At 34.5% G+C, this 13,824-nt stretch overlaps 1 protein-coding gene across 6 annotated transcripts in view; it reads right to left on the bottom strand.

The window, feature by feature from the left end:
• Window positions 1-536: 536 nt before the first annotated feature.
• The window catches only part of FAM135A (family with sequence similarity 135 member A), a 79,568-nt gene continuing 66,280 nt past the window's right edge, over window positions 537-13,824 (bottom strand). For 4 of the 6 annotated variants that reach the window (XM_068183759.1, XM_068183761.1, XM_068183760.1 and 1 more), the window contains 6 exons: window positions 12,573-12,664; window positions 10,394-10,491; window positions 5,058-5,209; window positions 4,034-4,144; window positions 2,738-2,851; window positions 537-1,987 (listed from right to left, as the gene is read on the bottom strand). In XM_068183759.1, the coding sequence (XP_068039860.1) occupies window positions 1,782-1,987; window positions 2,738-2,851; window positions 4,034-4,144; window positions 5,058-5,209; window positions 10,394-10,491; window positions 12,573-12,664 (773 nt within the window). In that variant the 3' untranslated portion in view covers window positions 537-1,781. Of the gene's footprint in view, window positions 1,988-2,478; window positions 2,531-2,737; window positions 2,852-4,033; window positions 4,145-5,057; window positions 5,210-10,393; window positions 10,492-12,572; window positions 12,665-13,824 lie in introns of all 6 variants that reach the window. The other 2 variants (XM_068183762.1, XR_010997060.1) reach the window with 2 other exon arrangements.

Genomic DNA, 13,824 nt, shown 5'->3' with positions numbered 1-13,824 from the left:
AACCATCTAAATACCTGTTTCCTAAGAATAGTTTAAAGTCTTAAATGTGAATGAAGGAATATTTTGTAACTTCAGATAAATTCAACAGCTATTCAAAGTTTAGCCAGTAGCCACATCCAATAATATTGTTATATAAAAGACAGTTGAGATACCAGAACATAATTTAAACATTTAGAGCTTAATAGCAACATCATAATACAAAACTAAAATAAAAATAGGCATTTTTATAGTGAGAATGTATTAAAGATACCTTTGTGTCATAAGGACTTGCCTAACACAACTCTAATTAAATACTCTGCAGTGTATACATTGCTGAACTGTAGATGTTCAGATACTCATTTCAGCATCTTGTAAGTTATAGGAAACTCCCCCCATATATTACAAAGACTATTATACAACATTCCATATCAAATGCAAAATCACTTCATCTATTATTATAGACATTTCATCTATATATATAATAATTTCAATTATTATTGCTATATTAATTTCAAAAGTACAAAATTATTAATTATGTACAAAAAGCCTTCCCAGAATTTTGGTAATTAGCAGAACATTTCATTTTCTTTAATTGCTTTCATTAGAGTAATTTCTTCATTTTATTAACACCAGATGCAATAACACAATGCTAAAAATAAACATGCGTTATACAACAAATTCATATTTTTCAAAAAATGTTCATTACAATTAGTGTACAATTAATGAATGCACATATAACTCTTTTCCCCCAGCTTTAGTGAACTATTGTTTGAAACAGAGAAAAGGGAAGGAAGAAGAAACCAAACAATGCTATTCAGCACCAGTAGAAAGTGAGATCTTTAACATTCCTGTATATCAAAAACATTTTATCTGTGTCACTAAACAGGTAAAGTTTACAATAGTCTTATTTGAAGATGTATTGATTTATATTTACAATACTTTATAGTCAATAAAACATTTCAACAATATTTAAAAATTGCTTAAATTCATAAAAGTATTGCAGAAATTTATAACATTTACTTATTTTAAGTATATACAAGGAAGTCCACGTAAAATTGTCCATGTTCATCTGAAGAACTGACAGAGTAAGGAACCATCTTAATACAGTTTGCAAAACCCCAATTATTTGAAGGCAGCTATCACTGAACATTCAAAAATCCTTAGTTGCCATTTGCTTCTGAAAACAAAAGTTCCAGTCATAAAATTTGAGTGTGTAAACTAACATGTTTTTGAGATCAGCAGAAAATATATTCCCACAGGCATAACATCTTTAACAATGACAGTAATGATTTTGTAGAAAACCGTTAAGCTATAGCAGATATAGTAATTTTCAAATATCCAGTATTTTAGCAGCTCATTGTGTTTCCAGTTAAACTTCCTACAGTGCTAAAATACGACAAGTGAACACGTAAGACATTGTTAGAATTTTAAAATCCAATTTATTTTTGGCATCTAAAGCCTCTTGTAAAATGTAGCCAAGTAACATCGACTTCTGTTGTCTGAAAGCCAATACCCAAACAAAAGTACACACTGTGCTTTAATCTCCAAATAATTATGTACCCAAAATTAAGAAAAAGTAATAGAAAAGTAAAAAGAACAAAATAAAAAAATATTGCACAGTCACATTACCTAGAAAGTAAAGTTGATGTTAAAAAGCCCTAAGTGTGGATGATATAAATTATCTTCCATATAAAAAGTATAAATATCTCTTAAAATACAGCTGCAGCTATACTTTAACACCACACATTATCTGAATTCATCTGTTAATGAGGTAATAACCAAGTCTCTGACAATGCTTTTCTCTACTGAAAATATTTTAGGGCAGCAACAAGAAAGAATTTTTCTAAAAATATTTCTGAATCAAGAACAGCAATGTGTGCAGCTCTCCCTATGAGAGAATCTGCTGTATTGGGCAATGCATTAATTACATTATAACGAACCAAATTACATTCCTTGTTTTGAAGAACTGGCAGAAGCAGGTTCTGGATCATTTCAGCATAAATTGGTCCTGTAGAGGAAAAGAAAAGTTGTACTGCGTGAATTGCCAGAAACAAACAATTCTTTGACCTTGAACTCAGAATGAACACATTCCAGAGTAAGAGAAGTAATGAAATGTATTATGCTGTGGTTCTGTTAAGATAGAATATAGAGAAAGTTTAATTTCCTCTAGAAATGTTGAAAAAATAATTTTAAGCTATGCATTTTAATATTTGTACATTTATAGTGAGAATGTACTTATCCGTATTAATTTATTACATCATATTAAAGTTATTTGTCAATATATAACACTAAAATGCAATTGTGCTAGGATATCTCAACAGTAAGTACAACAACTGACCCTAACTCATTATAGAAAAATTACCTTTTTTTCAGTGCTATTATTAAGCCACAGCTAAATACAGCCCAGGGCCTGATGCTACAATTTGATATCCTCAAAAATCAAAATTATTTGTCCTCCCTGTTCACGAAATAATACATCAAGGGCTGTGTCTAGCTCACCTAACCTTCAGCAAAGTCAGTGAGCTATAAACCTGTTCAGTCTCATCTCCATCTGCATGTAATACAACAGGACAGACACAGAAAGCAAGTCAGCCTCTACATGGATTTTCTCCCTCTACTATTACTACAAAGTAAGCCCAAAGTTTCTAAACACATAATAGAGGTGCCTCAGTTAAGCAGCCAAAATTAAATGGGAGGAGATTGATATGTGTGAGGTTTTAACCTGAGCGGTTTGTTTATTTTGCAGGATATTTATTACCTGATTGTTTATCCTTTAAAGCTGTTTTACACATCTCAATGCGAGCAGAGTGATAAGGAACATAACGATCCTGCAGAGATCCTACTAACACAATGTTTTTGAAGTAATGAAGACCTACAAGAAAAAAGGTATCACTTAGAGCAAATCCTCTGATCTATTACTACTGAATAATTAAACATTTTACAACTGATATTTGGCACTAATTTATTACGGGATCTTGCACAAAAAGGGAGATAAACCAATTACAATAGGTAGAGCTACAAAATAAGGCGATGTTTGGTACCAGTCTTTCCTCCGTACATATTTAATAGACATGGCCATGGCTCAGTTGTAGAGTTTCCCATTAAACTGAGTATGGTTCAAACCTTCATCTTGTTTCTTAGGAATACAGTGGTTGGTTTCTGGCTATACAGAAGAGACTAAAGCTTCCACATGGCTTAAAGAAACCTAAAGATGGATGGTGCCTTGTCTTCACTGATGTTTCAGACAATAGCTGCATTGAAATTCGTGCCTAGCACCAACACATACATGATATAGCCCACCTAGTGCAGGTGCCTGTCTAAGGCACTGCCTCACTGTAAGGTTTAACCAGCTCAAGCACAGGTGCAGAATCCACCCAACACAACCCTGAAGTACAATTAAACCTTTATAACTAAAACCAGACTTCCTAATTCCTGAACAAGCATGCTCATAGTAGAACGATGCAAGGTAGGAACCCCAAGTAATGACAGAGTTACAGCCCTTAAAGACATTAAATTGTTACATTTTCTGTAGAAATCTGCAGCAGATTTCTGGTGCTGCCCATCTGCTTTAGGCCAAACACAATGAAGCACTTTAGAAAATAGTTTGCCTTAGAACAGCCCCTTCTGAATATCATATTTTAGACATAAGTATCATCAATCTTTCATTATGAAAAAGTGATCAAAATCTTCAGCAGGAGCAAAGAAAGTATATAGGATATTTAATAAGATAAGTGAGTTTAACTGTTTACCTATTCTTCATCCATTTTGGGGTTAAGCAACAGGATGTGTTTAACACATATGTTCTTTGAGAAATTTGAAATTTAGAGTCACAAGCCACCATACAACTATGTAGCTGAGACATTGAACCCTCAAAACACCACCTGCTGGATCCACAGCAAGTTTTAGATTTTGCTGCCTTAGGGATTTTCCCAAGTAACTCTTAAATATTAAAACTGAAACAGGAGCTGTTTGAAAATAAGTTCTTTTTTTTTTTTTAGGTTTCATATTTATACACAGTTGCTTTTTAGAGATAGGAAGCATTAACAAAGCTTACCTGCTTTTTTACTAAGTTTATATAAGAATGTCTGTCGTGGATCTGAATGGTCTCGACAAGTCAGTTGCAATAAAGAACCAGACTTCTTCCATTTCTGCATAAACCACAGTCCTGCATTGTTAGGTACAATATTAGTATAGATCCACAGTAAAATATAAAAACCAATTAAACATAAGTATAATATATGAAGTTCATAACAGTCTCTCAGATGTTAATTTTACTTTTCATGTAAGTATTGTCAATCTCAGAAACAGTTTAAATTTTCATTTTCTTTCCTCTCTATCTACACAATGAAGCATGAACGCCTTTATTTCCACTAATGCACACGCCTGCCAACAAAAAATAACTTCCAGAAAGTGTAAATAATGTTAGCCACAATATACACATTCTATTTCAATAATTTGTATAGTATTAAAACATTTTGATGTTCAAAAAACAACAGGCATTACTTCTCCAGTTTCTAAACTGAGCTCATTAAATGTAACTTGAAAAAAGGAAGCGGAATTTTGTCACAGGAATACCATAGTAGAAAGTTTACTATGGTGCTATTTCTCTTTATTAGTCAATAATTATAATAGGTGGCTAACTGACTTTTCAGAAAACCTTGGCTCCCTCGCCATGCACATCTGCAGAAACACACTGCAGGTTGTAAGGCATTTTTGAGAGAGAAAAGACACCAATAGTTTAGAATTATTTTAATGTATCTAATATAATTGTTTGGCAGATTAACTATATTCAATTCAGTTTATTATAAATTGAACTCAACAGATCAAAACTGGAGTTTATTTATGCTGCAACAGAAAATCTGAACCAAACATACTGGAAAATACTTATGCCAACCACCTCTTGCACATCCTTTTATTGATACTTTATTTTTATAACCCTTCTCTCTGCTTATGACAGTGAAATATGCAGTTTCTCAAAACCATAGTAATGCAGAAATGTGCACCCCACATAAAATTGCTAAGTCCATTTAAAAGTCAAGATTTCCCCTAAACTAATACTACTGAAAATAATACTTCACCTGTATTAACAAGAGCACTGCTGTTGTAGAGGGTACCAAGATGTGGTCCAGACAGAGACAGGAAGGTATGAAGTTTGTTGAGGTAATACTTAAATCGATGCCTTGTAAGCACTGAACGGATTATTAAATTACCCAGTGAGTGTCCAATAAAGCTGTTAAAGAGAAAAAGCAATATAACATGAAATTTTATAGCAGGATTTTTTTTTTCCACAGAGAAAAAGAAAATCTGTGTCATGAAATGCTAAAAGAGCATAGGAAAAAATTAATGAAAAGTTTCCATTCAGACCTGTTTTTATATAATTCAGGAGGCATAGCTTGTCTATGTCTCTCAAGCTGCACAAACTCATTACAAACATGTTTTGAACTCCTCCAGAAATATTTAATACAGCACTTCTGAAAAGCTAACAAAACCAAACTACCCTTCCACCAGCATCTACCACCCAAACCCAAGATTATTTCTGGGTTCATTTCCCTTAGCACCAACTATTAAGAAAATATTTTATGAGCCATGCATGACTGAAATCATCATTACTTTGGCATGTGATGGCAGTCAATATGATAAATGTATGAGCATTCCTGAAACAATCTGGTGTAGACAGATTCCAAAGGTAGTCCTAATAGGGGGGAACTCTATTACTTAACTGAACCTGATTATTTAAAAACAGAAGCAACATCTCAGATCTGCTTAGCAGAGCTGACCTTTTCAAAAGAAGTGATTATCAGCTTGAGCAAGCAATTGAAGAATATGTCTCTGTCAGGACAATAGTACTTTCAGGTGTTTCCCTGGTTAAGCAATTTAAGGGAAAGATGGATGGAACTCTTTAGCTTCTTGTATCTAAGGGTAAATATTACTTAATGTGAGGTGCTTACTGTCATATATGCAAGCCTATATAAAGCATTCCTTTAAAACAAACACTACAAATATTAAGCAATTCTAGTTATTATGCTTACAGATCCCTGCTGAGATCAGGAACACACCAGACTAGGCACTGACTTAAAGCAGAACAGACTCACAAAGTTAGAAGGAAGAAGTGCTCTCCTGCATTACAGATGCAACCCCAGGATATGGTGAAAACAGAAAACCATCCAAAATTATGTACAGCAGAACTATCACTGCTGGATCACATATGTGCTACAGTATTATTCCTCTAGGATCATCCTTCGTGTTTGCTCTGTATCACTACATTCATAAACAAAAGTAGCTAAAACAAAGCTTCCTGTAACATCTGTATAAGATACAGTGCTTAAAGATTACTTGACTGTTTAAATGCTTCCCAAGCAAGAAAGCTGTCTCGGAAAATACCAATTTAAAAGTAAATTTAAAAATTCAAACAATTGGTTATAGAATGGCAGAACCACCCTGAACTCCTAAACTTCAAAATAATTATGCATTTCTACAACAGAAAAATGTTTTTTGTCCATTATTAATACATAGTTTAACCATGTATGTATATTCTTCTCAGTTGCTTTAACTACTAGATTTCCAATATTATTTGTATGAGAAATTCTTTACTTGAGTTTGCTATGTTTACTTAACTAATTTTGAAATGAAAGATTATGTATCCTCTGTGGTGTCAGCACAACAGCAGTGCATTTGCAAAACAAAACACTGAGCTGCTCTCTTGAATACTAAAATTTAAAACTATTCCCTTGGAGGACATCATGAAACTCCACACAAGAACAACAAAACCACAGATGTCTTTAAGAAAAGTAAATGCCCACAGAAATTGAGTTGACTCTGCAGATGATCTGTGTGATATAACTGCTTTTGAGTAAAACAGATTGTTTTCTAAAGAAGATCTGAGCATTAGCAGAGATACTCTCTTGACAGTTCTCCTACAGTTCAGACAGTATTTACTAAAAGTCATAAGGGGATGAGAAACTCTTATACTGTACCATAACAAAGGGCATTTTCTGTGAAAAAAGCAGTAATCCATCTATCAATTCTATCATCCCTAAGAGTACAGGCATACTTAACCCAAATTTCTGAAACATGAAAGATCAATTTTGAGGAAAACTGGAAGCTCACAATCAGCTATGTGAATGTACCTCAAAGACTAAACACTTGTAGTTAATTTGAAAAGCCTTAGAAATATAATAAAGGTTACAGTAATACATTGTGATCCAATTCAGATGCTTAGGTGAACCCATAATAAGCCTTAAATTTGTTTTTTAATAGAGAAAGGTTTTAAAAATTGCTCAAATCAAAAAGGGGAGGAAAAGGAAAATTCTTCAAATAGGGTCTTGAAAGTGTAAGACAGGAATGTAATCCATCCTACTCACAGGAAGCTTTGCAAAAGCAATGAACACTAGGTGGCAATAGTACAATCTTCTGAATATATCATAAACACTCTAAAGTTAACAGAATTACAGTTTTTATACATGCTTTGTGATACAAGTCTACCAATTCAGATAATACTAGAAAAATCAGACTCAGCAAAACCTCATTATTCTGTGCCAATAAACAAGAATCCTGTCCAACTATAAAAATTCATGGAAGGAAGAAAAATCAATCAAGATTCATAATCAATGAGGTGCTCAAACAACAGATGTTTTAATATATGCATAGCATTAAACACTTTTTTTTTTTTAAATGAGCCAATGTTACTTTGGGAAGAGGATGACAAGCTGATTAATCTACCTGAGGTCAAAGTCCAATACAAATCATCAGAAATTTACATAAGACCTGACATGTGCAAAATGGTTTCTGAAACTACACTATAAGAGCAGATGGTTTATTCCCCAGTTGCCTGGTTACCTGGAGGGCTTCCATCCTCATAGACACTTAAAACTTGAATGGCTATGACTGAGCAATTTGACACACTTCAAAGCTGCATTAACTTTGATGGCAACATGTATGACTGGTCCAAATGACCTCACCCCAAAGCCTCCTGTGATTCTTTACTAAACAGTTCTTTTATAAGGCATATTGCATTTGTTTTGAATCAAGCTTCCAGCTCATGCTTGCTCCACGCTTGTTGTGAGCACAAAGATTTTGTTCAGAGATGAAGGAATGTGTTAGATAGTGAATTGCTGCAATAGCTGATATTAGCTCTGCAGGTACCAAAAATGTTTACTGAAGCTGACACTATTCCAGTGGTACAGGGAGTGTCTTTTCTCAGTACAGGAATGTAGCACAGTAAAAGTAGGATTTCACCATTACTTAAGAGCATGGAACTCTGCATTTATCTGAATAAAGGGCAGAATCTCAGAACATCTCTGGACTTATCCTGACCTGAGCCGATTTTGATTTGTGAACTACCAAGTTCAGGTCTAAAGTTGTTTTAGTTTCAGTACAGTTTCTATTAATAACAAATAGTTATTATTTGTGGCCTGAACTGTGTATCACCAGAATGAAGTGTGGTGTGGATGACTGTAGGTACAGGTATCATATGGTAGAGGTCCCCAATGGTCTATTAATGATCACTGCAAGAGCACAGTTGTGTAACTTAGGAGAGGAAGTCAGCGTTAGGGATAACAGAGAATGGGAGGGGAAAAAGAGTAAATGGGAAACAAAAGAAAGAACATATGTGCCAACTGGAAATATAGAAATATGAAATTAATCTATCCAGACCCAAGGCCAAGGAAGCTGGAACTCCCACCATGAACATCATTGTCCTTATACTGAAGCCTGGGATGCTGATGTCCAACTGCTTAAGCAAGACAGAATCCAACCATCTTAGGATGTTGGCTTTCTTTGCCATACAAAATCACAAATCTGGAGACTGATGTCAATTTTGACTGGTTATGGAGCAGTACTTGTAGAGAGAACACTTCCTTTAGGAGATGGGGAGATTTTATGAGGAGAAACCAGCATCATTCAGGACACTACAGGTAACTACTACAAGGGCTGTTTTCTACAGTGGCATAACCAAAATGAGGCAGGAAAGCATCAGCTTCTTAAGCAGAGGATTTCTCAGCAGTACTTTCCCAGGCTTTCTGGGTCATCCTTTCAAGGCCTTCTTGCATAGAGGCACATGTCTTTCTAACAGGTCTCTCATGTAAACTTTCTTATAAGAAAAGCTTAAGTTGAAAAATGAAAACTTCTGCTTCAGTAGGGCCCAAGACAAGTACGCACACACCTTAAAAAGGAAACTAAAATAAAAATTCATAGGTTTTTTTTTCTTTCACATGACGAGTAACAAATAAAAGTGAAAAATATTTACAAATCAGAAGTCTTATGAGAGAAGCAAACCAAAAGCAAATAAGAGTTCAATTCTCAGGTATAAACAATGAGAAAATAAGTGGGTGGGTTTGCTCATTACAATCTTCAGACAACAGCATGGGAGAGAAGATCCTGGTGTATGCTGGTGGGTTACAGAACTCTTCTCTCCCATACTGAGGGTGCTACCATGTAGTCTGTGAAACAAAAATACGATCACACAGTGCTTTTTAAAATTTTAAATCAACAGTTTAGACAAAATTAAGCATGTCAAATCTTGCCTAGCTCAAAACAGAAACATATGTTTAAACAGTGAGATTATGTTTAAATGTTTTAGATGTTTCCTCCAGCTGAACAAGGCCTACCAAACACATGTGAATGCACAAACTTGTCTGAAACACATGTGACTAGAAAAGTCAAAAAACCTTCTGGATGTATAATTTGAGGATGCCTAAACAAATGGATGAAGTCAGGCTTGAATTAGCTCTTTTCATCTATTGATGAGCTAACTCCAGCAACACTGCTGAGTTAGTAAGGTAGTCTGCCCAAGTGGCGCACCATGCCTTGAGAAAATAAGTGCAACGGGCATTCCCTGAAGTAAATGTAAAAGAAAACAGGAATGCATAGACTGTGGTAAGCCCTCTAATAAGATGTAAAACATGCTATTTAGCAGATGAAACAATCAGAAAACATAAAAAATAATGAAATATATTTTCATGCAGCTGCCCTTCAACATCACAGGTAAGATGAAAGTGCCCTGTAGGAGTGACAAGACAGTCTGCCGTGTCATACTTGGTGAAGGGACTATAAAATCAGAAGGAAGCTAACTTAATCCTGGCATAGTGATATTACAGGTTCCTTTGACTTTCTCAAAATACTGTTTTTCTGCAGAACTCTATTATGCAGGATTTGTCGAAGCACAGGACAGCATTCCTTAAATTTAATGCTTAACCTGCCCTAAAACCACCAACAGATGAGCTTACAACATTGTTCAGTCTTTGTTCATCTGGCAATTCCCTCTCTCTCCATTTTCCTCCTTTCCCCTACTCCTCCCCCATCCCAAATTGTTTTTTCTCAATCTCTGTTTTGGTCTGCTCCTGAGCATCATAGTTTAAAACAACCCAGGGCTCTAGTTTTAAGTTTATTTCTGTAAATAATATAGAACACATATTACCTGATTTTTGAAAGGGGTAGATTATAAATTTGTATATACTGAATAATTTCATCTAAAAGGCGATCTGTCATGGAATCAAAATCAGCAAAGGTATCATTCTGTAAAATAAAAGAAATAAAAAATAATAACTGTATTTTCTAATGCAGCAATATACATTCTGCATTCAGTCTGAATTCTTACTCCCCAGTGTTTCGATCAACAGCACACAAATAAAAGCATCGATATTAACTCTGAATACAAACACTACAGCTAGTTATTATGAACTTTTCATGTCATTTTCTTGTAACACGGAAAAAAGTGATACACATTCTACTGTAAGACTACTTTCATCTAAAATACTAAAACAAATCTTAACATTACACACCCAGCCTTACTTCTAAGCTGTTCTCTACACTTAAGATTATCTGTAGTGAAACAGAAGACCAAACTGCATATTCAGAATTATATCACACTGCTCATGAAATAGAGATGAGACAATTACTGTGACAGCAGTCTATAGTAATACCAGTTATTCAAAATGAAACAAACAAACAAAATTCTTAAGGCCTTATCCTCAGTTCATAGCAGATTCTCTCCAATGATCAGCAGTAAGAAATTAAAAGAGATAGGCAAAGCCTGCCTAGAACTTTTCAACACAAGTTCCAAAGGATCTGTGCTAAAATCTGTAGTGTTCAACATATTGGTAAATCATCTGGGAAAGTAAAGGAGATGAAAAATCAGTTTGTAGGCAAAACTAAATATCCAGAGTAGTCAAATCTAGAATCAACCAGAATTTCACAAGAATCTTATACTACTGCATGCCTGGGTGATAAAATGGCAAGAAATGCAAACAAATGTTACACAGAGAAGACCAGCCCTAACTGTATAAGCAAACAATGATCTACATGTCTGTGTTGCATATAATCAGCTATGTTAGGAAAGCAAGGAAAGAAAATAGCAATATAGAATTTTGTCAGTCCATAGTGCAAAAGCCAGGTCAGAACTAGAACTAAAACTGAATGATCAGAACTAGACAGGGCATCTTAAATGCCTTGTCTAGTTCTGATCATTCTATTTTCATGACATGAAGTTTCAAGTGGGCCAGGAAGGGTATCGTGGATGAACAGAAACTTTTCACATCTAATTGTTAGAAATAATAAATGGACTAAGTCTCTTCAGTTGCCTCCTGAGGGAGAAATTGTACTTGCTTATAAAGTATGTGATTAATTGAAGCAGTGAATGAGGAATGATTATCAAGTATTTTTTCCAAAACTAACTGTAAGGTAAATTATTTCTATTTCCTTGTTTGCAACTGAATTACTAATGTATAGAAACCACAGAATTAATCTCAACTGTATGCTATGGACACAGAAGTAAAAAAAATTCAAATAGAATCAGCCAACATTAAGGAGAAAAGTCTGTCACCAGCTATTAGGCTCAGGGGTCTCAGTGGAATCCACAAATCAGAAAGCATCACAGCTGCTGACTGACACAAACTATAGGGCTAGAGAAGAGAAAGCCTGGCTGATCCCTGTCCAGCCTCTTTCACAAAGCATCCCAGCAGCTACTGCCAGAAAAATGCTAGTGCACTAAATGAAGCTTTTGTTTGAGCCACTGACAAGACTTTGTTCTAGTTAATCTCTGAAGTATGTCTAATACACACATACACACAGACAAAAAGTAAAAATTGGTCTTTTGTGCTTTGGCAAGTTTACATCATAAGAAAATAATAAAATTCACAACAGTTTAACACAAGAGGTAACTTGATATTTGTTTAGTGTTATGATGTAGATCTTGCAGAATGCTGACAAAGAACAAGTGACAGCAATTGTGTATTTCTCAGATCCTTTGAAAGAACACATCTCCCTTCTTGCCACACCAGTTTTCACTATTACCATTTTAACCACTAGTATTGAGCATATTTTATCCACAATCCAAACTGCTTATGCTGAGAACTTAGGAGACACACTACATACAACAAATTGGTAGTAATAAATGTTACCCCTTAAAATATTTACCTTCAGTACCATACAAGATTTTGTGATTACTTTGACACAAGCCACAGATCAAATAATGGATTCCATGAGAATACAATAAAATGCATAAAATGTAGTAAACACAATAGTGCAATAAAATCAATGTGTTTGAAGGTTTACACTGTTCATAGTTTTACAAAAATTATTTTTTAGCTGGCAAATACCTGATTCCTTTCAGACATAAGAAATTCAATTCTTCCTCCAGGCAGCCCTAGCTCAATGTATGTCTTCACTAATCTTAGATCTGCACTGTTACCTTCAAAAGAAAAACAATCAAGAGTTAGATTCCGCAAAGTTAACTTGCAATGAAAGCACTCAGAATACTGAAATGAATCTCTGTCAGAGCTTATATTTAAACACAGATAATTATAGCCTCAGCCCTAATTAAAATTCAGTAAGACTTTGAAAGATAAACTAGAATGTCAAATTAAGTGACAAAATGGTTTATGAAAATTATATTAGATGTAAACACTTTTAAAAAAGCAAGGATGTAGGAAGTCATGCTTGATTCTGTCTTATCCTCCAACTGATACACAGCACTGTGAACATTACATTCTTGGAAATGTAATTAATTTTGATAAAGCCAATTAAAGAACTCAAAGTGAGCTTAAAGAATTCAGGGAAGGAGTATTTCATAAAATGAAAAGGCAGAGTGAACTATCAGCAGATAAAGATACTTTGAGATACTGTGGTACCCAAAACAACAAATGCCAGTGGAACTAGCATCCTAAAGATTTTTCCACATCAGCAGTCAGTGATGCTTTTGAAGAAAGGGTAGCCTTTTTGCCCTAATTAGGTAACAGGAGTTTTATTTACATCTGTCATTTATAGGAAATAGCTTGCATAGGCGCACCATTTAATAAGAAAATTCTAACTATGTGGACTTTCCTAAGGCTTCAAACACATGTTTTTTTAACAACAGGCTTCTTAGTCAAGTTAATTTTTGTGCCACTTCAGCATGCAATGGCATGAGAATATCTACACTAGTAGAAGGGAATACTCTAAGTCCTCTGAGTCCTGTTTTTAGAAGGACTTAACAAAGGCTGCTTTCTGCTCAAGTGAGGAAAGAAAAACTATGTTGTTATTTTATTTTTTTAACTTAGGAATTTGAAAAATGAAGAAGGTGCCTGTGCAGTGTTGTACTCTATTCTACTGCCCTCTTGTGTTTCCTTACATTGTTAATTTAAGAAGTGTCTCAAAAATGCACAAAAGCTAGAGGGGATATTATTTCTTAATATACATATATGCTTTGAACTAAAAGCAGGGGAATATATTCAAGCTATTTAAACTTTATAACCCTTTCAATTAAAACGAGATTTTTCTCACTTCTACCAGAGTAGAATCTTTGTAGATTCTTTGTAGAATCTTGGGAATAGTCAAAAACCCAGCTGGGTTACATCCTGGGCAATCTGCTGT

This window comes from Anomalospiza imberbis, chromosome 3 (assembly GCF_031753505.1).
Source record: "Anomalospiza imberbis isolate Cuckoo-Finch-1a 21T00152 chromosome 3, ASM3175350v1, whole genome shotgun sequence".
Lineage (NCBI taxonomy): Eukaryota > Metazoa > Chordata > Aves > Passeriformes > Viduidae > Anomalospiza > Anomalospiza imberbis.
Note: the sequence above shows the minus strand (reverse complement) of the source record. Positions and strands in the feature narration are given on the sequence as shown.